The sequence below is a fragment of the Helianthus annuus genome, chromosome 16 (genome assembly GCF_002127325.2).
Source record: "Helianthus annuus cultivar XRQ/B chromosome 16, HanXRQr2.0-SUNRISE, whole genome shotgun sequence".
Classification (NCBI taxonomy): Eukaryota; Viridiplantae; Streptophyta; class Magnoliopsida; order Asterales; family Asteraceae; genus Helianthus; species Helianthus annuus.
The window spans coordinates 50973679-50999733 of record NC_035448.2 but is presented as its reverse complement, the minus strand read 5'-3'; the positions used below and the strand labels follow the sequence as shown (position 1 = coordinate 50999733).

At 39.0% G+C, this 26055-nt stretch overlaps 1 protein-coding gene across 1 annotated transcript; it reads left to right on the top strand.

Annotated features, from left to right (window-relative positions):
- The first annotated feature begins 19678 nt into the window (after window positions 1–19678).
- Window positions 19679–21922, top strand: LOC110915273 (cyclin-D3-1). The gene is made up of 4 exons (XM_022159940.2): window positions 19679–20335; window positions 20580–20781; window positions 20877–21007; window positions 21399–21922. The coding sequence occupies exons 1-4, from the start codon at window positions 19859–19861 to the stop codon at window positions 21654–21656; spliced, it is 1068 nt and encodes a 355-aa protein (XP_022015632.1). The 5' UTR covers window positions 19679–19858; the 3' UTR covers window positions 21657–21922.
- The last annotated feature ends 4133 nt before the right edge of the window (window positions 21923–26055 follow it).

Sequence of the window (26055 nt, the reverse complement as noted above, 5' to 3'; positions counted from 1 at the left end):
GCATGATACGGTGTATGCGTATCAAATCTACGGTTGAAAGATTATGGTTGCAGGTTAGATGAAATGGGTTTGTGAAGAACAATGGTATGGATTTTTGAGGGAAAAGAAAATTTAATGTGTGTAATGATAAAAAAACCACATGGATGTATACTGCAAGGGAAAAGGGTAGTTTGGTCTTTTCACAACCTTTTAAAATTAAATGTAACATTAAATAGACGACAAGGGTACATATTGTGACACCTTGTAAATAAATGTCACTTTAGAAAAAAAAAACATAACTTTTTAGAAGAATATAAATAACACAAAATATTTTTTATTTATATTGATATTTCTTAAAATATAAGAAAACTAGGTTACAATCTGGTGTATAATACGAGTTGATAAATGAAATGTTGTATAATTAATAATAAATAGGTTATGTTTTAACAAAAACATATGCATCACATCGTTGAATAAACCAGTATATTATACTAATACAATAAATTATAATATAATTTGTTAACATATACAGTTGTCAAGATATATAATTGAATATGAAATGACAATTATAAATTTTGGTAAGTTAATTTTTAAAATATTATTTCTTTCAACTGGTTATTAACTATCATTTTTAATTATACCTATTTTTTGTTGGTGCACTTATTTCTAATGCATTTGTCTTTGTTTGAGTTTGTATGTATTGGTAGCATAACATGTTTGATTTGATTTTGTTTTTTGTAATGTGGACTCATGCGTGCGGATGAGTCATGTGCACGCACGAGAACACTTGATCGCATGAGTCATGTGCACGAATACGTCTATATATAGGACCTCCCTGCGCATGAGCTCATAAGTTACATTTTGGAGCTTTTAACAAAGGATTGTAATCGGAATGTTATGTTGCCGAAATTTCTCTAAAAGAGATATATTATGAAATAAGCGTGTTATTAGTTCTACATTTGGATTCCACACTTATGTTGAACTCGTAGATTTTCGCGTGTGTTTGTTTTTCAAGTCTTATCAAGTTCTACACATCACAAACTGGTCCTACAATATGTTTGACCTGTGTTTAACAAAGGTCATACGCTTGATTGGTCATACGCTCAGATGCTCTTACGTTTGTGTGTCATGCGCTTAAGGTCAAATGCTTGGAATTTCTTAAAACTTGAAAATTTTTCTAAGTGTTGAATATTTTTAGATGTCGGATTTATATGTGTTGAATATCATGTGCAGATGGTGAGAGCAATTAACATCAAAGACTAGGATTTGAAGCACAACATAGTAGCTCTATTAAGAAGATAAGAAAGCAAAGCCGTTTAAACCAATAATGCCTTTCTTGAAGCGATCAAGAATCTTTAAGGCGATAACCAAAGTGCGTGTGCCATATGAACTATGATTCGAGAGTTCTAGAATAATGCCACAGTAGAATGTCAGCTTACACCTCCAGAAATACACTCAAAAGTGCAAGAAAAGAAAGTCGTTATTACTGAAGCACCTATATCAGAAGTACTAGATTTCAAAGACTCACCAAACGATCTAGGCGTGTTAGATGAAAGATTGGAGAATTGATGCTTTCTATGACGGATATATTAATGCAACTAGTTATGCTAAAAGTTGTGTGTTCAAACCGTACAAGTTTCTTATGCATGTCGTGATACATTGCTTGGGACACAGGAAAGTAGGGTCTAATGTAGCACCAAACTACTTGATGACTGCTTAGCTACTTTGTGCTTAAATCTGAAGTTTAATTTCTCATCGATGATATTCAATAACATGAAAAGCAACATTTGTGATACAAGATGGTTGATGTATCCGAGATTCGTACAATTGCTTATTGATCATTAAGTCAAAGATTTAGAGAAAAGAGAGAATGATAAAATGGAGTTAGAGCATGTGAATAGTATTACACCGGAACGGTTAACATCTTACAATAACAAGAAGGAAGAAGATATTGCACCTTTCAGAGGTTTGTTCGGGCATTTAGAGAAAGAAGATATGTAGCTCCAGACGAAGGAAACTGGACACATGATGACAGTAACTCAGAAGATGAAACAGAGAAAATGAAGAAGTTTATGTATTCTAAAAGCAAGAGAATCAAGAAAGAGGAAGATAGTCAGGGTTCTCAGAAAAAGAGAAACCACTCCATGGCGAAGAAAGTGATAGATGTTGAAAAACCAATGGCTGAAGAAGAGGTGGTAGTGTCTACAACTTCTAACAAAGAGAAATCTGATAAAGAAAAGTTTAATGAAGAACAAACCAAATCTAATGAAGAAGTTCCTACTCTCACAAGCAATTATGATCCGAGGGCAAGATTCAAAATAGCAAAGAGACAAAGAAAAACTGTTGAAGATAAGGATGAAGCTTATGAACCTGAAGTTGAGGTACCAGTTGTTCAAAAGAGAGCGAGAAAGAAAAGCAGTGTATCTTCATCAAGTTTTAAGAAAACTGGATTTCTTGCTGCAAAGAAATAGAAGAAATATGTTGGTTTAAGGTTAATTGACGAAGATGAACCAGTTCCAGACGAGAGGGTTTAGCAGAGAAAGATACTGCCAATGAGCCTATCAAGATTGAAACAAAAGTTAATAGAGTGAAGAAGGGAACTCCGGTTGTTGAAGAAGAAACTATTGATATACAGACAACTCACAGCGTACACATCAAGACACCGACATCGTTTCCATCACAATCAACACCACCACAACCACCAAAGAAACCCGATCAAGCAAGTCAATCATCATCATTACAACAAATATCAACTCCACAATTAGAATCTTTAGATGATATGGGATACGACTACTTTAATTAGCCGAATAATGAGAAGATCTTAGAGTTGGACGACGAAGTAGAGTTGTTGAATGCAAAGGTTGAAAGCTTAACTGAAGATAATGAGAGGTTGCGGAAGCATAATGAGGCTCAACAAGCAAAGATCACTAAAAATACAGAGCGAAGAGGTTATCATGCCAGCATGCTTTTAAAGAACAAAGGCTATTTCAAGGTTCTTGAACAAAAGTTGGGAATTAACTTTGATGAAGAAGTAAAAGTCATGAAAGGTTTGCAAGAGGAGAATGTTAAAGAGTTACAAAAAGAAGTTAACGAAGCTGTTGCGGATAAAGCCAAAGGTAAAAGACTAGTTGATGTGGAAGAACCTCAGACTGAAACAACGACAGTTACCTCTATAGAACCATTTGAAACAATCCATTTGAAACAATGCATAAAACGAAAGAAAAAGAAATTAAATATGCTTTGTATGGTCCAGATGATGAATAGAAAAAGGATGATGAGGAAGGTGATGAAGAAAAGCTTGATTATGGTGATTTAGGTGATGATAATGATGACAATAATGATGATAATCAAGGTGGTGGTGCTGGAGTGTCTACATCTGGAAAAGATAGTGATTTTGTTGTTCATGATTGCCAAACGGAACCAGCTTCTACTGAAAAGACTGAAGAAAGTGCTAAGGGTCGGGGGGACGGAGGAGAAAGAAAAGAACACTGGAAATTCGTTGGTGATATACAGTGAGGATACTGGAGGAATCATCACGGATACAATACCATTCACGTTTGTTCCTGCGAGTCCAATAGTTGAAAAGTGTCCTGATAAAGATTATGGTGTTGAAGAAGGAGAGTATGTGCACAATTACACCAAAAATGAGTTAGCTAAATTGTGTGGAATCTCTGAAGACGACATAGAATTTGATTTTGAGAAAGATTTGGTAGATGCAGAAAATGATGATAAACAAGATAAATATGTATTTGAACCTGTAGTTGATGCTGATGACTCGGGTGGAGATTGTAGATGATCTAGAAGATGCAGAAGTTCGTTATGCTAACAACATCAAAGAACAATTTACGACGTTCAAGAAATGTTTGCTGAAGAAGTAGAAGATGTGTTAAAAAGAAAGTTGACGAAAGACAAGGGAATCTTCCTATGGTTAATGACTTGAATACCATTATTGATTGAGTGAAGTGGTTCAAAGAGCTGAAAGATGAAAGGAAGTATTTGAGACCGTTAAAGATCTTTAAAAAACGCAAAGACATTTCTATGGGAGACATCATAAGTTGGAGTTGGATTCCTAAATTGAGAAAGATAGCCATACCAAGAGAATACTGAGTACAATACTTTCGGGTTATCAATGACATAAAAAGCTTGCCATGGTGGGACGTTAAGGAATTATGCAGATTAGAGCTGATCAATTATGAGTTGAATGCTTACAATCAACATGTATTGAGGTTCATTTACAGAGAAGCTCATACAGGGTTCAAGTACTGGAAGCCTCAAGAGCCTAAATGCATCGTATCCAAAACAGAGATTGATCCAGAAATAAGAAAGTATTTGGTGACACTGAAATATAAAAGGCCGAAGGTTTTGAGGGTGGTACCATTTCATGAAATAGAACAGGATATACATGAATACTTCAAATGTTGGTATTACGATGAAAAAATGTGTGAGGAAGTAGTAGTGTTATGTGAAGGCGAGAAGAATTGGAGGACTATGTAGCTGGTAAACATGTCTGACAAAGATATTGAAATTCTATTCTTCAACAAGATATTCTATACACGGGAAGACAGAGAGCAAGCAATGCAGTTTCAGAAAGTGATTAGAAATTGCTTTGCATATGAAATACACTTTGGTCGAATGTGGGAAAGTAATTAGAAAGAGTTGGAGAAGATAGAGGACGAGAAAGAGAAAGAGAAGAAAAGATTAGAGAAGATTACTACGAGAACAAAGAAAGCATCTATCTTGAGATATTAATATATGAAATAGCTGATAACCGATCAGAAGCCGAAAAAGATCTTTGAACAGCATCATAGAGAATATCGGAAGCGAGTTTTTGGAATGAAAGATTGAAGTTTTGAAGGTCTACAAAGACAAGACTGCGACAATATCCAAGGGGGAGTCTGTTGGTGCACTTATGTCTAATGCATGCGTCATTGTTAGAGTTTGTATGTATAGGTAGCATAACAACACGTTTGATTTGATTTTGTTTTTGTAATGTGGACTCATGCGTGCGGATGAGTCAAATGTGAGATTGTGGTGTATTTATCTTATAAAATCTAGGTTTTGTTATTAAACATAACACTCATGTAAGTCAAATGTGACATGACACAATATTGCATATTAGGTTTTAACTTATGTATAATCATCAAAGATCCTTTACGATAGGGATGAGCGTAGTACTGGTACTATAACACCCCGTGTTTCGAAAGTCAAAGTCAAAGTCAAGATTTAAGTCAAAGGAAGAAAAGATTGCTAATTGCGATCTGCCACTCCTCGCTCAACTCCTGTTTTGACTTCTTTGACCTATAGATAATCTATTTATTTTATCGCATTAGTTGTATTATGTGGAGTACTTGTTAATAATCGAGGTTTAATCGACATTTATCGCATGTTTTATCGCTTACCGCATCGCAATCGCATTTGCAACTCGAATTATGCATTCTGGATATTGTTTTACGTGTGTGTGCTATGTATGTGTTCCTTGTGCATGTTTATTTATGTTTATTTTGAGGTGATTAATCGAAACGCAATCGCAACTCTATCGCAATCGAATCGCAAACGCTAGACGCCAGTTAATCATGATGATTGTATGTTAGATATAGTATTTGTGTGTCTATTATTAATCTATCGCATCACTCGCTCGAAACGCATCACAACGCTCAACACGCGAATCGAAACGGTGAAACTCAAACACGCCGGACACCAGGATCGAGTGGCCGCCCGATCGAGTGGCCATCCGATCGAATTTCCATCCGATCGGACAGCCATCCGATCGGTGACCTATCCGATCCAGGTGCCCTTTCCCTTTTTGGCAACCTATAAATACCCTCACTTGTCACATCATTTGATGTGACAGCTCCTCCACTCGACCCAGCCACACTCCAGCCTTCTTTCTCTCGATTTCTCGCGATTCTTGTAAGTTTTCAACCTAAATCTTGTACTTCTTTGATCTACACGCACTTCTTCGTCTTTTTCACCTTTGAATCTTATCTTTTAACCGTGAAATCAGTGGATTTGAGGTGTTCTAGGGTGATGTCATCATGGAGTTCTTATGAACTTCAAGTATTGGCCTCATTCCATCAAGAACAACTCAGATCTGAAGGATTTCCACAAGATTAAACAATGTTTCGCATAGATCTACACATATTCATGGTGAAAAGGATTGAAAGATGGTTTTCCAACCTTTTTTCAACTCTTTTACACTCAACGCACTCAAAACTGATAGAATCGAAGCTCGTTCTGATCTTCTATTCCTTCTTAGTGATGTGTTGGTTCAAGATCTGGTTTCTATCAAAGAGGCTACCAATTTCGGGTTAAACATGAACGACCGTCTTGAACAGTTGACTGACCGGACTAGGGTGATCCCTGTCTGATCGGGTCACTTGAGTCTTGACGAGGTTTATGTTGTTTAGCACGTTATCACATCGTCTCGACTAAAACTGCAAAAATTTCAAAACAATCAAGTATCAAAGACGATCAGGTCGTTGGGATGGATTGTCGTCCGATCGGATTGCCATCCGATCGGACAGCCATCCGATCGGCTTACAGTTGGTCCCACGCTTAAAATTTTTATTTGATTATTCAAAGGACTGAATGTTGAACGGATTACCGACCGATCGGATTGCCATCCGATCAAACGACCATCCGACCATGTGACGTTTGGGATTTCAACACTTAAACAATTTTCAACATGTTCAATACATGAACAAAGACCAACGAATTGCCACCTGATCGGATTGCTATCCGATCGAGTGACAACCTGCTGTGAACTCGTTCTCACTAAGTGTCCTACTAATCGGATCGTCACCCAATCGAACCGCCGTTCAATCGACCGATCTGAAAGGTAGAGATACTTCTCTGTTTTCAAAATGCTACAACGAAAACTTCAAAGCCATCATACACAAACACATCCTTACCAAAGAAGATGACAATCCAATCGAATGGCCATCCGATCGGATGACCATCCGAACGGATTGTCATCCGATCGACTGGCCATCCGATCGGATTACCATCCGACACTTATCACCTTTGCACCGTTTTATACACCGCTTATCGTTCATGCTATTGCTAACTGTTTAGGCTAATCTCTCTCAGCGCTCCCTTCAATCCAAGAGCGTGTTTACTTGTTAAACACAATCTCTGAGTATACTCGATCCCTTTTTGCTTTACGCACTTTTGGGTGTTACATATGTTATCTATATTTAAATCACAATCGATACACAATGCAAACACTATTTATATGCTAACCGTTATTGCATGGTACGTGTTATTCGATGAATGCTTGTATGTTATGTTAACACAGTGATTGTTGCCTGATACCTTAGCAACGATAGTACTATAGTTTGGACTCAGCACCTGTCGTGGACAGGGGTTGTTAAGGGCTTTACTCCACGTGTTCCAGTGGGGACATGTGTTGCGCATTCTACAACTCGCAGTCACGTCTGTGCATATTTCTCTGTCGATAACCTACTTGCCTTCACTTTGTACATGTTACATGCTGGTTATGCGTAAACTATTTCGAACTCTAATATTATTATCAAACTTGTATGCTCACCTTTACACTGTGTGTACTGACCTTTATTTTAACATATGTGACAGGTGTTTAGGATGCTATCTGCTAGGACGCTGTGTTTTTCCTGCTTTTGTGGAATCAAGTAGGATGGAGTCTAGAAACAAAGACAATTTATTTTATTATAATCTGAGCTGTCGGAACATGCTTTTGTTTAGAGAAAATCTATGTCTGTAATAATTAGATTACTTAATGGGTTATTGTATGGGACATAATATTAACTATCTGGTAATTTTGTCGTTATGGAATTTCTCTCGACAATCTGTTTCGCTCAGTGCCATGCCCCGATGTTTCCGCCATCGGTTGGGGTGTGACGATTGGTATCAGAGCCATAACTATAGGGAATTAGGTAAGAGTCGACCTAGTCCGGGTCGATGTCTTAGAAATGACCTAGTCTATAGTCTAAGTACCAACAGACCGACTTGTGCATACCCTTAGGGGTTTTCGTACGAGCTTACTTGCTATATCTCGCTACACTATCACTGCACTCTAAATTCCCGAAAATGAACGAGTGATAAGTCGAGATTAGGTGTGAAACCCGCAAACTCTCGACTAAATCGCCTGTTCGACCCGCATTTTATCTATAAACAGGAGAATTTGCGTTGAATCAGGAGTGAAATCCATACTTTAACGCAGATTTTCTCCCTATTTTATCAAAACAGGAACGAAGTTGTTAAGACAGGGGTGAAACCCGAACCTTGATGACTTATTCCGTACTCTACTTTGGTTTTGCAAACTCTCACCAAAGTCTCAACGTACTCCAACGACTTGAGGTCACACTGTAACTGGAAGGATGCGTGCCGTTCGCCCAAGTCGAGGCGAGAACATAGTCCCGAAAGCCAAAGTGTGTGCCAAAGGTCCTTGTGAATAGTCGAATCACTTTGGGTAGTCGACGTCTATCTAGCCTTAGACAATCTGTCTCTTGATTTTATGCGTTTCGATTCTGGATTTCGCCGCCACTGACTCTGATAATTCGTCGCTTTTATGTGAATTTTATGTGATTATTTGGTTTTACCTGTTTAATGGTTCGATTTTTGGTGATTTATTCGCTTTTCGCCCTCGCTTGATCGACACACACGAATCGCACTACACATATATCTCAATACGCTGACAAATCGCTGCTACTTGTGGATGATCGCATGTTATGATACTCGCTTATGCTATACTATTCGTTGGGTACTCGCTAATCGCAATCGCTATTCTCGAACGCGCTCGATCTTTGAATGATAGGTTTCTGTATTCTGACTGCTTCATGTGCTTCTGTGCCTTATGTGCTTACGTGCCCCTACGTGCTTATGCGTTCTGTGATTATGTGCTTATGTGATTTTGTGCTTATGTGGTTATATGGTTGATGTGTTCCTGAGCTTTAGTAGTAGTACGTGTGAGGAGAGATTCGATTTTATAGTGTTTTGAATCCTATGGCGCTGTCTATTGCAGACAATGTCGTCATTTGGATCTCACACTGCTCGCTCCGCCCGTCGCAACCATGAAGACAAGCGTATCGCTTCTTTGGTTTCTAAGCAAATCGCGAAAGTCATTCCGCAGATCGTCAGCGAGCTGAATGAAAACGCTAGCAAGTTGTCTGAAGAATCCCGAACTGATTCGCCAAAGTCTGCTTTTAGCTTTAAGCAGTTCAAAGCTTGCGGTCCGAAAGAATTTACCGGCAAAGATGGTCCTACGGCCATGTTTCAATGGTTCGATTCGATTGAAGTCACCCTGCGTCAGAGCAACTGTCCTGACAATCTCCAAACTGTTAACGCCACCGGCGTCTTCTAGTCCCGCGCTATAGACTGGTGGACGACCGAGAGAAACAAGAGAGGGAATGACGCAGCTTATGGATTGACGTGGGATGAGTTGAAGGATCTGATGATGAAAGAGTTATGCCCTCCCCACGAGCTCCAAAAGTTGGAGGACGAGTTCTGGCATCTGAAGCAGAAGGATGGTGACAATGCTGTTTTAACTGCTCGCTTCAAGCAGCTAAGCATAATCTGTCCGGACCAGGTCAAGACGCCCGAAATCACCATCAAGAAGTATATCGGTGCTCTTCCGGATTGCGTGGCTGATTTCGTTCGAGTTGCCAAGACGTCAACCATCGAGGAAACTTTTCTACTCGCTGCTGAGATCAACGACAAGCGAGTCAAAGCTGGGTATTAGGATAAAGCTTCCAAGAGTCTGCATCAAGCTACAACCGCCGCAACCGCTGAAACTGCCGCCGCTCCGTAGTCATCAAAGTCCTCTCGTCGCAAGAGGAAGAACAACAACAACAGTAGCAAAAAATTGCGCTGTCGCCACTGCTGCCCCGCTCCAAGCTGTAACAGCTCAGCGGTAGCCTCAACACTGCCAAGTCGCGGCACCGGTTACTCAAGCACCGCCGGCAAAGCGTGCTTACACTGGTCCTCACCTGGCTTGCCCGACTTGTACCTACCATCACCCAGTGGGAATTGCCTGCAGATACTGTGTGCATTGCAACATGTACGGTCACTTCACTGCCAATTGTCGTACAAGTCCTCGTCCAGCTACAGCTCCAGCTCCTACTCAACAAGCTCTACATCCCGCTCCTCAAGGCCAACAAGCAGCTCCTGCACCCGCGATCCATGCTCGAACTTGCTTCGCGTGTGGTGATCCCAACCACTTCGCGAACATGTGCCCGAATCGAGTGGTGAAGCAAGAGCCACAACAGCAGCAGCCCCAGCAACAGCAGCCCGCGGACGGTCTTTCAACATCAATGTCCGCCAAGCTCAAGCCGATAACAACGTGGTCAATGGTACGTTCCTTGTGAATGGTATTTATGCTTTGTGTTTGTTTGATACTAGAGCCGATAACTGTTTTGTGTCGTTTGAATTCGAAAAGCTCCTTAATCGTAAGTGCGCCCATCTCCCTTTGTCATTCGATGTTGAAGTTGCCACCGGAAGAACCGTCGCTGTCAATTCTGTTCTTCGTGATTGTACTCTCGAACTCAACAAACATGTCTTTCCTATCGACCTTATTCCAATGCAGCTCGGTAGTTTTGACGTCATAGTAGGCATGGACTTTCTTCGTGAAAACCATGCTGAAGTTGTTTGCTTTGATAAGATGATTCGATTCTCGCTCGCTAATGGTGATCAATTGTGTGTTTATGGTGAAGTCGCGTCGAAGAAACTCCAACTCATGTCGTGTGTCCAAGCTAGCAAGTATCACCGCAAGGAATACCAAGCTTTCTTGGCGCACATTGTAGTAGCGGAAAAAAAGGAAGTTAAGGAGGTAGACCAGGTACCCTTTGTTCGTGAATTTCCTGATGTTTTCCCTGACAATCTCCCAGGCTTACCTCCGAGTCGTGACATCGACTTTCGTATCGCCCTCATTCCTGGAGCCAATCTTGTTGCTAGAGCTCCTTATCGACTCGCTCCGTCAGAAATGCGCGAACTCTCGAGTCAGCTCCAGGAATTGCATGATAAAGGCTTCATTCGACCACAGGGAATTGAATAAGCTGACAATCAAAAATCGCTATCCCCTGCCTCGAATCGATGATTTGTTTGATCAGTTACAAGGTGCTACGTGTTTCTTGAAGATCGATCTACGCTCAGGCTACCACCAATTACGCATTCAAGAGGGGGATATACCCAAAACCGCTTTCCGCACTCGATACGGCCACTATGAGTTCGTCGTTATGCCTTTTGGTCTAACCAACGCACCCGCGGTTTTCATGGATCTGATGAATCGCGTGTGTAAACCATTCCTTGACCGCTTCGTCATCGTGTTCATCAATGATATCCTGATCTATTCCAAGTCGAAAGCCGAACACGCGCAACATCTACGTTTGGTTCTCGAGCTACTTCAGGGGAATCGACTCTATGCCAAGTTCTCCAAGTGCGAATTTTGGCTGGAGGAGGTTCAATTCCTTGGTCATATTGTCAATAGTCAAGGTATTCACGTCGACCCCGCGAAGATCGAAGCTATTAAGAGTTGGGTTACACCTAAGAACCCGTCTGAAGTCCGTTCTTTTCTTGGACTAGCGGGCTATTATCGCCGATTTATCGAAGGATTCTCTAAAATCGCCGTCCCGCTTACTTCTCTCACGCATAAGGACAAGCCTTTTGTTTGGGGAGCTGAACAAGAGACTGGCTTTCAAACTCTCAAGCATATGCTTTGCAATGCTCCCATCCTTGCTTTACCCGACGGTAACGATGACTTCGTTGTCTATTGCGATGCGTCGAACCTTGGACTTGGTTGTGTTCTCATGCAACGGGACAAGGTTATCGCTTACGCGTCTTGTCAGCTCAAGATCCACGAGAAGAACTATACGACCCATGACCTCGAGCTAGGCGCAGTTGTTTTTGCGTTGAAGATTTGGCGACATTACCTTGATGGTACTAAGTGTACGGTCTTCACCGACCATAGGAGCCTACAACACATCTTCAGCCAAAAAGAACTGAATATGCGTCAACGCCGATGGCTGGAACTTCTCAATGATTACGACTGTGAGATTCGTTATCATCCTGGCAAAGCAAATGTCGTTGTCGACGCTCTAAGCCGACGAAGCTATTTGCATAGCGTTCGCAATGTTCAAGCCCAGCATCATCTCGAAACTCTTATTCGCGAAGCTCAACATGCATGTTTTACCGAGCGCACTTTGAAGAAGGAAATGATTCTCAACGATGGAGCCCAGCTAGTGAATAAGTCGAATAGGATATTCCATTATCTGGACCGAATTTGGATCCCTAAGCGGACCGATTTACGACAGATTTTGATGGACGAAGCCCACAAGTCCCTATATTCTTTTCATCCCGGTGCCGATAAAATGTACCAGGACCTTCGTTACAAGTATTGGTGGCTGGGCATGAAGAAAGATATCGCTCTCTATGTTTCGAAGTGCCTGACTTGCTCGAAAGTCAAGGCCGAGCATCAAAGACCCCCTGGCTTGCTCGTCCAACCTGAGATCCCTATGTGGAAATGGGAGAGTATAGCTATGGACTTCATAACGAAACTTCCGTGCACGCCATCAGGTCACGACAGCATCTGGGTTGTCGTTGACCGTTTGACCAAATCTGCTCATTTTCTGCCGATACAAGAAGAGTACAAGGTAGAAAAATTTGCCCGAATCTACATCAATGAGATCATCTGTCGACATGGGACGCCTCGCGACATCATCTCTGACCGCGATTGTCGGTTTACCTCGCATCTTTGGGAAACGTTCCAATCTGCTCTCGGTACTACGCTTAATCTAAGTACCGCTTTCCATCCCCAAACCGATGGTCAGACTGAAAGAACGATTTGTACCCTTGAAGACGTGCTCCGTTCGTGTGTCATAGATTTCGGTGGTAATTGGGACACATACTTACCTCTAGTCGAATTCTCGTACAATAATAGTTATCATTCCAGCATTCAAATGGCACCATTTGAGGCACTGTACGGAAGAAAATCTCGATCGCCTATTGTATGGCACGAGATCGGAGACTCGCAAATAACTGGTCCTGAGCTACTGCAAGAAATGACTGACAAAATCCTCCAAATTCGAGACAATCTGCTGAAAGCTCGGAGTCGTCAGAAAAGTTACGCCGATAGACGATGAAAGCCCCTTGAATTTGACGTTGGCAACCGCGTACTCCTAAAGGTATCACCTTGGAAGGGTGTGGTCAGATTCGGCAAGAAAGGGAAACTCACGCCTCGATATGTTGGACCCTTTAAGATTCTGGAAAGGATCAGAAAAGTGGCCTACAGACTCGAACTACGGAGGAACTTAGCAATGTCCACCCGACTTTCCACGTTTCGAACCTCAGAAAGTGCCTGGCTGAGCATGATTTACACGTTCCACTGGAAGATTTACAAGTGGACGAAACATTACACTTCGTGGAGAAGCCTGTCGAGATCATGGACCGAGAAACCAAGCAGCTCAGGGGCTCACGCATCCCCATTGTGAAGGTCCGATGGGAAGGCAAACGAGGCGCAGAGTTCACTTGGGAACTCGAAAGCGACATGAAGGCGAAGTACCCGTAGTTGTTTATTACGGCTAAAGCCTAATTACGGGACGAAATTCCCTTAACTAGGGGAGGCTGTAACACCCCGTGTTTCGAAAGTCAAAGTCAAAGTCCAGATTGAAGTCAAAGGAAGAAAAGATTGCTAATTGCGATCTGGCCACTCCTTGCTCAACTCCTATTTTGACTTCTTTGACTTGTAGATAATCTATTTATTTTATCGCATTAGTTGTATTATGTGGAGTAATTGTTAATAATCGAGGTTTAATTGATATTTATCGCATGTTTTATCGCTTTATCGCTTATCGCATCGCAATCGCATTCGCAACTCGAATTATGCGTTCTGGATATTGTTTTACATGTGTGTGTTATTTATGTGTTACTTGTGCATGTTTATTTATGTTTATTTTGAGGTGATTAATCGAAACGCAATCGCAACTCTAACACAATCGAATCACAAACGCTAGACGCCGGTTAATCATGATGATTGTATGTTAGATATAATATTTGTGTGTCTATTATTAATCTATCGCATCACTCGCTCGAAACGCATCGCAATGCTCAATACGCGAATCGAAACGGCGAAACACAAACACGTTGGACACCAGGATCGAGTGGCCGCCCGATCGAGTGGCCATCCGATCGGACAACCATCCGATCGGTGACCTATCCGATCCAGGTGCCCTTTCCCTTTTTGGCAACCTATAAATACCCTCACTTGTCATATCATTTGATGTGACAGCTCCTCCACTCGACCCAGCCGCACTCCAGCCTTCTTTCACTCGATTTCTCATGATTCTTGTAAGTTTTCAACCTAAATCTTGTACTTCTGTGATCTACACGCACTTCTTCGTCTTTTTCACCTTTGGATCTTAACTTTTAACATTGAAATCAGTGGATTTGAGGTGTTCTAGGGTGATGTCATCATGGAGTTCTTATGAACTTCAAGTATTGGCCTCATTCCACCAAGAACAACTCAGATCTGAAGGATTTTCAGAAGATTAAACAATGTTTTCAAATAGATCTACACATATTCATGGTGAAAAGGATTGAAAGATGGTTTTCCAACCTTCTTTAAACTCTTTTACACTCAATGCACTCAAAACCGATAGAATCAGAGCTCGTTCTGATCTTCTACTCCTTCTTAGTGATGTGTTGGTTCAAGATCTGGTTTCTATCAAAGAGACTACCGATTTCGGGTTAAACATGAACGACCGTCTTGAACAGTTGACTGACCAGACTAGGGTGGTTCCTGTCTGATCGGGTCACTTGAGTCTTGATGAGGTTTCTGTTGTTTAGCACGTTATCACATCGTCTCGACCAAAACTGCAAAACTTTCAAAACAATCAAGTGTCAAAGACGATCAGGTCGTTGGGATGGATTGTCGTCCGAGCGGATTGCCATCCGATCGGACAGCCATCTGATCGGCTTACACTTGGTCCCACGCTTAAACTTTTTATTTGATTATTCAAAGGACTGAACGTTGAACGGATTACCGTCCGATCGGATTGCCATCCGATCGAACGACCATCCGACCATGTGACGTTTGGGACTTCAACACTTAAACAATCTTCAACATGTTCAATACATGAACAAAGACCAACGGATTGCCACCCGATCGGATTGTTATCCGATCGAGTGACAACCTGCTGTGATCACTAAGTGTCCTACTAATCGGATCGTCACCCGATCGAACCGTCGTTCGATCGACCGACCTGAAAGGTAGAGATACTTCTCTGTTTTCAAAATGCTACAACGAAAACTTCAAAGCCATCATACACAAACACATCCTTACCAAACAAGATGACAATCCAATCGAATGGCCATCCGATCGGATGACCATCCGAACGGATTGTAATCCGATCGACTGGCCATCCGATCGGATTGCCATCCGATCGGATTACCATCCGACCCTTATCATCTACGCGCTGCTTATCGTTCATGCTATCGTTAACTGTTCAGGCTAATCTCTCTCGGCGCTCCCTTCAATCCAAGAGTGTGTTTACTTGTTAAACACAATCTGTGAGTATACTCTATCCTTTTTTTGCTTTACGCACTTTTGGGTGTTACATACGTTATCTATATTTAAATCACAATCGACACACAACGCAAACACTATTTATACGCTAACTGTTATTACATGCTACGTATTATTCGATGAATGCTTGTATGTTATGTTAACACAGTGATTGTTGTCTGACACCTTAGCAACGATAGTACTATAGTTTGGACTCAGCACCTGTCGTGGACAGGGGTTGTTAAGGGCTTTACTCCACGTGTTCCAGTGGGGACATGTGTTGCGCATTCTACAACTCGCAGTCACGTCTGTGCATATTTCTCTGTCGATAACCTACTTGCCTTCACTTTGTACATGTTACATGTTGGTTATGCGTAAACTATTTCGAACTCTAATATTACTATCAAACTTGTATGCTCACCTTTACATTGTGTGTATCGACCTTTATTTTAACGTATGTGACAGGTGTTTAGGATGTTATCTGCTAGGACACTGTGTTTTTCCTACTTTTGTGGAATCAAGTAGGATGGAGTCTAGAAACAAAGACAATTTATTTTATTATAATCTGAGTTGTCGGAACATGTTTTTATTTGGAGAATATCTATGTCTGTAATAATTAGATTACTTAATGGGTTATGGTATGGGACATAATATTAACTATTTGGTAATTTAGTCGTTATGGAATTGCTCTCGAGAATCTGTTTCGCTCAGTGCCATGCCCCGATGTTTCCGCCATCGGTTGGGGTGTGACAGGTACCGTAATTACCGATAACAAAAATCGCCAAAACTAGGTACCGGTACCGAAAATGTTTGGTACGATATGGTACCGCTACGGGATCGGTACAGTATCAGTATTTGAAGGTAAAAATCTGTATTTTACCGGTGCCAAATATGCCAAAAGTGGGTACCGATCTGGTATCGAAAATAATTTGGTACAAGAAATTCGGTACAGGTACCAAATACCATATGCTCATCCCTACTTTACGTCGTTGTTAGGAATAGTTCAATATATACAAAAGAGTAATGGATTGCATTAAGACCCACAATCAAGATTATAGGAAATGAAAGGCATGCACACTAGAGTATTGTTGGAATCAGATTAAGAAGAGTGCATTGTCCGATGTTGTGAATGACTTGCTAGACACATAATTAGCCTCACGTTATGCTCGACCTTAAATTCCAATTTGTCACCAAGAAAATCTATCACAGCCCTTAAATACTTACTCACGTACCTTGTTTCCCTAAAACTTATTTTAGGGTAAATTACACTTTTCGTCCTTTATGTTTGTATTGGATTGCAACGGATAGCCTTTAACTTCAATAATTACAGTCACGATCCTTTATTTGTAAAACTTATTACACCTTACGTCCTTAAGCACTAATCCAGTTAAAATTTTAAGTTAAGTCTAGTCATGTGCACCTCATGTGAGGGCTTTATGTCTTTTCACAGTTTCTTCCCCATTTGAAACACCCCCCCACTCTCCCTTAACTCTCTCTCTCCCCCTCCCTCTCTGTTCCGGTGTTCCACCACCGCTGCCTTTGTTTTCAAAAACAAACAACAATGACTGGAAAAAAACCCTTGATGTCGTTATCAACAACGGTAGGTTTATTTATATCACATTTATGAAAACAATTGTTCAGAAATCAAATCGTGTGGGCTAAGTAAGAATACAAATCGTCACAAAACCGTCGTCTGAAACATAACCCCAATACCAAAGTCGCCTGAGCCTGAAACGACTTTTAAAGCCCCAACGTGGTTGATTGTTGCAGATTTTTTTTCATTGCACGACTGTTATCATTCAACAGCCCCATCGTGGAGCCTAAGAGAACAAAAAGAACAAGAACATATCAAAGAAAAAAGCCATCGGGGTATACAGACAACCAACATTCAAATGAAAAACAAGCCTCCGACGAACATCTCCAAATATGCCAAAATAGAGACCGATATTTTCATCTGATTGTTGCAGATCTGGTGACTACATCCCTTCACGATCTTTGGCCTACATAAACTTATGGTTTTGAACAGGTTTCACTCTTAATCTGATTTTCACCACAAGGTGCAAGGGCACTCATAAATCTCGTATCCTTCTCCATCAATAACACCCATGTTGAAAATAGGGTTCAAATCAAAACCCTAAGTTAGCTATGGTGTGCTGTGAGTGGAGTGGAGGAGATCGACAGGGAGGTAGTGGTGTTGGCCAGAGTGGTTGGTTCGCTGGAGTAAGCAACTCATCGGCTGGAGATATCAAAAGAGAATGTGTTATCACTGTTGGTTTATCACGAAAGAGGAGGTGGGGATGTATGGTTATGGTGGTTGTGTTTTGGGTTTTTGGGGTGGTAATGGACTGAGTATGGAACTGGTGGTGGTGGTGAGCTGCAGAGAGAAAGCGAGAGAGTGAGAGTGGGGATGGGTTTTTAGTAGATTTGTTTTTATAAACTTTAAAATGTATTTTTCTTTCTTTGTATTAAATACATTAACTTATGAGGTAAAAGGACTAAACTACCCTTATATAACCAAACTTAACTGAAAATTTTAATCAGATTAGTGTTAAAGGACCTAGGATGTAATGTTTTTATAAAAAAGGACTGTGATTGTAATTACCGAAGTTAAAGGCCATCCGTTGCAATCCATTACAAACATAAAGGACAAAAAAAAGTAATTTACCCCTTATTTTATTACCATAGTCTTGATTTTATCGCTTGCCCATGCGGCCATGCATTTCTTTCCATTACCACGTTCCAGATTTGCCACAAGACAACACATCATTCTTTTTCAGCGGTTGAAAACTTGTTAACGTTAAGTTAACACAGTGGTTTTCACATGTTCCCACCTTATGGTAAGTTAAGGACATCTGCAAGTGATTCATGCATTAATAATTTAGTGGATAATTACATGTTTTCCTAGTACAAGAAGATCCTTGTGGAAAAGATCAAAACTATCACTTTTTAGAGTTTATATCCTGTTAAAATAGGTTAGGGTGTAAGGGGCACTCCTCTAAGAGGGGAGTCACCTCTCTTACGAATAACCAATCCTCGTGTGCCACGTCAACTCCCCTCTTAAACTCCCCTAACACCCTAAATTGATGGCGGCACTCCCCTCTTAGGTGACTTGGTTTTTATTAAAAAAAAAAAAAAAAACTTTTGATTGGTCCACTCATCCCTCTCTCCTCCCCCTCTCTTCGGTAGCTTCCCACCGCTTTCCTCCCTCTCTCTACCTTACCGCCTTGATGGCGGCACCCCACCTAAGCGGCAACCGAGGTCACCGAAGGGTGCCCCGAGTACCCTTAGTAACAACACATAGTACAATGCTTAGTTTGAGTATTCTCACCAATATCTTCCAATTTAAGGAAAACATGCAATACATCCCATCTATGTTGTTAAATTGGATCATTAAATTATTAAGGATATAGTGTGAACTACCTTAAGTTAACATAAGACCAATATGTTTGACCATGTATAACATATTAACGTAATGTTGTTTAAATGATCCAAAATGGTAAAATCAACATGTGTAATATATATATATATATATATATATATATATATATATATATATATATATATATATGTTTGTGAGCAAAATAAGAATTTGTGTTATTGAATGTCGTTTTGACCATGAAACATCACATTCCAACAATAAATACGAAGTTAACGTATCATTGAACGATATTGTTATAATCTAACCGTTGGTAACCGGGTAACAAGAGGTATATAATTTATGTAGCGACCGATAATCAACATTTATCTTCGTTAAATTCCTTCACTTGTAGGCATTATACATACTAACTAAATTTATGACTAATTTATTTTACTCTCAGCCTTTGAAATCTTACCCAGTGTGCTTGAATATCACAAGACAAGTAAACTTGAAAGATAAAAAAGTGAAAATATCAGCAATAATTCAGAGTACAGAGCCAAAATATATGAAATAATAGATATCATGCATCTTGTAGTCTCGTGTTACATTGCTTTCATGAATATAAAACTAATAAATGATATTGTGTAGGACATAAAATAATGAAACACGAGTAAAATAAAATAAAAATAAAATAAAAAGTATAGTCACGTATCTTATAATTACATTATAGTGATTTGATTTGTATCTAAATTCTCAAAATATAATCCACCGAAAACAGTGTGTATAAATATAAAGAAAGGACAAGCGTGACACCCGCTCTGATACTATCACTTCCTTTTCCTTTCTGTTTTTTCTGAAACCTTTCATCTCTCTCTCTCTGATCGATACATATAGAGAGAGAGAACAGTCTTCTAGAGAGAGAAACACTAATGGATGGATGAAACTTCATTTCTTTTCTTCTCTTCTCTTCTCTCTAATCACCAACCCCAATGGCCATTTTATCACCATATTCATCTTCTTTCTTAGACACACTCTTTTGCAATGAACAACAAGATCATGAATATGAAGATGAATTTACACAAACCACCCTCACAGATTCATCTGATCTCCATCTACCCCCCCTGGACCAACTAGATTTGTCATGGGAACATGAAGAGCTTGTGTCCTTGTTCACTAAAGAACAAGAGCAGCTAAAACAAACCCCTTGTACTCTCTCTTTTGGCAAAACTAGTCCCTCAGTTTTTGCTGCTCGTAAAGAGGCTGTAGATTGGATCCTTAAGGTCAAAAGTTGTTATGGGTTCACACCTCTTACAGCCATTTTAGCCATCAATTATCTTGATAGATTTCTTTCTAGTCTCCATTTTCAAGAAGATAAACCTTGGATGATTCAACTTGTTGCTGTTAGTTGTCTCTCTTTAGCTGCTAAAGTTGAAGAAACTCAAGTTCCACTCTTACTAGATCTTCAAGTATGATACTATACCATTCTATACTATATAACACACTTGTACTTTATGCATATAAACTTGTACCTTGGTATAAAAAACATACATTTATCTATCTTTTTTTTATAAACTATCTGGGTTTTCATAATCTTTAAATAATTGATCTGGGTTTTCAAAATCTTTAAATAATTGATCTGGGTTTTCCAAATCTTGAGTGATTTCTTGTGTTACTTAAATGGGATTTTGTTTTCTTGAATCTTTATTGTAGGTAGAGGACACTAAGTACTTGTTTGAGGCTAAAAACATACAAAAAATGGAGCTTTTGGTGATGTCAACTTTGAAATGGAGGATGAACCCAGTGACACCAATCTCATTTCTTGATCACATTGTAAGAAGGCTTGGATTAACTGATCATGTTCATTGGGATTTTTTCAAGAAATGTGAAGCTATGATCCTTTGTTTAGTTTCAGGTAACTTAATGGTCAAACTAGATCTCTTTGACTTTTGTTTTTTTTTATATAAGTTTTAAAATTTTGTTTCTATTTTGATGTTGTTTTATTTCAAGATTCAAGATTCGTGTGTTATAAACCATCCGTATTGGCCACAGCTACAATGCTTCATGTTGTAGATGAAATTGATCCTCCGGATTGTATTGACTACAAAAGTCAACTTCTGGATCTTCTCAAAACCACTAAGGTTTGTCTTCTTTGTCCTTATGTTTCATGTACAACTCTCATTGCGTATAGTACAACAATTGTTCCAACAAATGGTAGCAAAAGTACTTTGTTGGAAAAAGTCATAGTAAACACCCTGCTTCTTTTGTGCTGGCTATTATGCCTTAAACATGTACTTTATGCATGCACTAATGTACAAGGACAGAAGGGTAATTTTGTCTTTTTATGTTGGTTACTTGGTTAGACACTTAGACCGTAATGTACTTATGTACATCTAATGACTACTTTTGCCTTTGCATGATACTTGGTCATTGGTCAAGATCATGCTGTGGATTTGACACAACTTAAGAAACTCAAGATCAAAATGCATGCATACACTACTTGTACTTACATGCATAGTTATTTGTACACAGGACGACATAAACGAGTGTTACGAGCTCATTGTCGAGCTAGCTTACGATCATCACAACAAACGAAAACATGATGCAAACGAGACAACAACCTATCCGGTTAGTCCAGCTGGCGTGATCGATTTCACTTGTGATGAAAGTTCAAATGAGTCATGGGAACTTAATGCTCATCATTTCCGCGAGCCTTCATTCAAGAAAACAAGAATGGATCAACAATTCGGGTTCGGGTTTGGTTCACTCATAAGCTTTAATCGAGGGTAGTTGTAAACATGTAATCCGCATGCAAGCTATTAATCGTACGGTCCACTACTACATATAATCGACCTATGTGATTATAGGTTAAGATGACCAGTCGTAGGCGTCTTCGATATGTCCTTATGGTTGGTCAATTTCTCTATGGTTTTAGGTCGTTTTTAATGTGAGATAAATTAAATTCGGTATGTCAAGTCTTTATCAAGCAATGGACGTATATTTATTGTTGATATTGAGAATTAAATTCATGGGATATATGGAGTGTAACATATAAAGAGTAGCTTCAATGATATATTTATGTTGTCTAGTTCTCATAATTGTCGTGTGACATATGGTCCACTACTTTTTATGGGTGCATAGCTGTCATGCAGTGCACACCATGCACGCATTAGATGATGCCAAGAAAAGCAGGTATTCTGATTTTTAAATTTTATGTTCGTTAACCTGTTATCCAAGCATAACTATTCATCTAAGTGTTAAGCTTATATAGCTAATGCATATGTCATTATGTGTTGATAGTACTAAAACATACGTTACGCTGAGTATTAGTTGCGTATAAATAAATCTGAACTAGTATATATGTTTTATCATGCCGAATGTATCTTTTAACTACATATATACGCAAATGATACTCGTGTACAATATAAGATATCACTTGTTATAAGTGTCATATATCTACCATCTTACCATGTTTTTTAGATTGTATTTATTTGTTATATTAATCAAAGAATTTATGAAAATGGTCCTCGCATGGTTGGGACAGTTATAATAGTGTTATTTGATAATTTTTCGGTCAAATAACTTTAGAGCGTTATTATGTGTTGTCAATGAAATCATTTCGAAATGTGACATGTTTTCTACTCCTTTTTTTACTTCGTCTAAATGTCTAAACATGATGGTTCTTTACGACCTTCTTTATTTGTGGCTGGCATTTGCAAAAATGCCTTCAAAGAAGACTAGTTAATTAACAAGAATGGTTTAATATTAAATTAAATTAAATTTCAAGCTAGCCATCTTTAAAAAAAAATATGTCCATGTCAATGTTTACACGTGTCACTCCACCAAATGTGACCATCCGATCAAGTTTGTAGTAAAAAATAAAACAATAATCCAACTTTTAAATAATATCATTTAGTATAGTAGTGCTTTACCATATACAAGTTTAAGATTTTAGATAAAATAAAAAAAGTTAGTGAAATAATGTTATTATGTAATTGTAATGTAATGATATGATACGGTTGTTATTTCATTCGAGTTATACATAAATAATGACGCAATAAATTAAAAAACAATCATACCATTAACAAATGTGCTTATTCATTATCTTATATCTTATATTAAACGTGTTTCTAAACTCATTTTTTCATCAAAGATAGACACGTGTCAAAAGCCCTTTTGCTCATCTCACCATCTATCTTTTTAGGTTTGCTAGAATATCTCGAGACATCGTTATTTTATACTTTAACTTTCCAGCTAATTTGAATTATTTATTTTTTTTAATTTTGGGTTGATGACCTTTTTTATTGTCCTATTAGGAAAATTACACATGTAGTAAGCTAAATTGGCATATACACAATTGTCAGCTTATTTGTTTTCAATCAAACCCGTTTTCCGGTTAGGGAAATTACATATATAGTAAACTTAATTGACATATACATAATTGTCAGCTTATTTCCAGTAAAAAACCGATAGGGCTGTAAACAAACCAAACGAACACGAACAAGGTTTTGTTCGTGTTCGTTCGTTAAGGATATAATGTGTTTACGAACGGTTTATGAACACTTACTGAACAACATTTTTTGTTCGTGTTCGTTCATTAAGGAAAGGAACGTGTTCATGAATGGTTCACGAACACAAATAAAATCGACGAAGTTCGATAGTATTTTTCAATGTTAATAATGAAAAGGAAAAGGAAACAGTGCATAAACAAGGTGGAGGTGAGGTTTCCTATTTTATTTGTTTGGGTAACGAGATAAATAAGAATTAAAGAATATAAAAAGTTTATATAAAATAAATAAATGCTAAAAAATATTTAATGAACAACATAAACAAACGAACGAATGTAAACGAACTTCCTGCCGAACAGTTCACGAACTGTTCGCTGAACATTCTGTTCGTTTACAGCCCTAAAAACACACGTTCGTTACTAATAAAAAAAACACGCAGGTTTTATAATTCGTGGGTCTTGGATATCTATCTTGATCGCGTTAGACACTTTCGATGGTTCCTTGAAAGTTCAATCAAATAAATAAAAAAAACTTAAGAACAAATGTGTAAAATTTGTTTTGAAAACATGATGTACCCAGAATGAGATCATAGACCTTCCTTGCATACATTACAACTCAACGTTTCAATTGATGATTATAAGACCATCCGTAGTAGAGGGAAATTTGGGCGTTTTTCCCTAAAAAAACGCCCCTCCATGCCATCACTACCGCCCCCTGGGCGTTTTTTTCAAAAAAATCTCAAGGGCGTGTGATTTAAAACGCCTAAATTTCGCAACGTTTGAGGATTTGACCGTAAATCCAACAGTAATAATTTTTTCTTTATTTTAAATCCATTTTTACCTATAAAAACCCCACTTTCTACTCTATTTTTTTTATAAAATTTTCTCTCTTCTCTTCACTACTTCTTCACATTTTATAAAAAATATATATAGCACATTTTATAAAAAAATATATATATATATCATGAATCCCTTCCGACTCCCTTTCGGTGTTCCGTCTAGACCCGGCAACCAAACTTCATATCTCCCGAACATCACCCAACCGGCAACCGTCCTACAATTTCTAAGATATGGACCTGAATGTGATGGCGTACGCGCAAATATTAAGTATGCCTACGCAATTCTTTCACAATCCACACTGCTTTGCATCCATGGGCGGTTCGCATGCGGCTCAAGAAGAAACCGAGCCCGATATCGAAACAGTGCCGGAGACACAATCCGAGCTCGTAGCCGAGGTGTCTCAACTTGGTAGACGGTCCCATAAAAAAAAGATGCTACCGCTCCATGCACGAAATGAACCTACCAAGCTTGGTCGAAAGATTAGGAGTACGCGTTAGCACGTGCGTGGCTCGACATCTCGGAGGATCCCGAAGTTGGTAAGCATTATTTATGTTAGTGCATTTATGTCTATAGCCTTCGTAAATCCGAGCCGTAGCGAGAAACTGAAGATAGCAAGCTTATATTGTAATAACTAGGCAAAAAGGCAAGGTGGCATAATTGTAATAATGAGAAATCTCATTAAAAGCCAAGACCTATAAATAGGGAGGTTATGTTTAGATTAGAGACTTTTGCCTCATTTGTGTTTTAGAGAACTCTAGATTTAGAGAGAGATTCTAGAGAGAGAAAGTGGTTCAAGGTGCTTGTTCTTGTTAGATTTCTAATAGAATCACGTTTATATTACATCGTGTGTGTTAGGTCGCGTTCGTGTACGGATTCCGCACGTCATACGTTCGTTTCGCAATCGTTTCGGAGTCAAAACCGGTCCTACAAGTGGTATCAGAGTAGGAGCTCGATTGCACTGATCCAACACACATTTCCGCTCGTGATTTCATCGATTTCAGATCCGGATTTCATCTATTTCTTCATCTTTTTCATATTTTTCACGTTTTTAACTGATTTTCGTCAAATTGAACGGGTTTTTACGGTCGAAATCGGCTAATTTTTTGATATGTTGTGCGTAAACACTTGATCTATAACCCTACCAAGTTTCAGATCCAAATTCCTAGCCGTTTAGGAGAAATCTAAGTTTTTAGGTCCGATTTCGCGTTAACAGCTTGATTTCGCTCGAAGATCTATCTTTGATTTCGCCCCAAAACTTGATTTTGCTCCTAATACAACTGATTCCGCTCCAAAATCATCTGATTTCGCTCGAAATCACGTTTTATACTTGATTCCGCTTGAAAATCTGAGGGGTTCCGCTCGAAATATCCTGATTTCGCTCCAATTTAATACTCAGATTTCGCTCCAACATGTCATTCAACTGATTTCGCTCCAAAACATTTATTTTTGATTTCGCTTGAACAGTTCTTCGGTCCAATCACATTTTATATACATTCAGTGTTCTCGGAAATTATAGAATTCACGTGATCAAAAGTAATAATCGGTCCAATCAACTAAAAGTAATCAACAGTGTCGGACATTGAGTGTTGAAATAGTTTCATTAATTGTGAATTGTCAGCTACTTATAAGCGGCCTAATAAAATTGTGTCATGTATTAAAAAATATTGGCCATATCATTTCATCATCACATGTAAATTGAAGGTCCAATGAGATTAATCTGAATATTAATAATTGTCAGACAAAAGCTTGTAATAAATTCAAAACTGACTAAAGTTTGCGGCCCAATGCATGTATAAACTTCAGTTTGAAGGTCCAATAAAAATTCAGTTTAATTGCATGTGT

Excerpts from the sequence above, each read along its gene's own strand:
- LOC110915273 (XM_022159940.2), top strand. The coding sequence starts at position 19,859 with ATGGCCATTTTATCACCATATTCATCTTCTTTCTTAGACACACTCTTT. Across the intron at positions 20,336-20,579 it reads CACTCTTACTAGATCTTCAA|GTAGAGGACACTAAGTACTT; the intron begins GTATGATACTAT and ends TCTTTATTGTAG. Across the intron at positions 20,782-20,876 it reads GATCCTTTGTTTAGTTTCAG|ATTCAAGATTCGTGTGTTAT; the intron begins GTAACTTAATGG and ends TTTTATTTCAAG.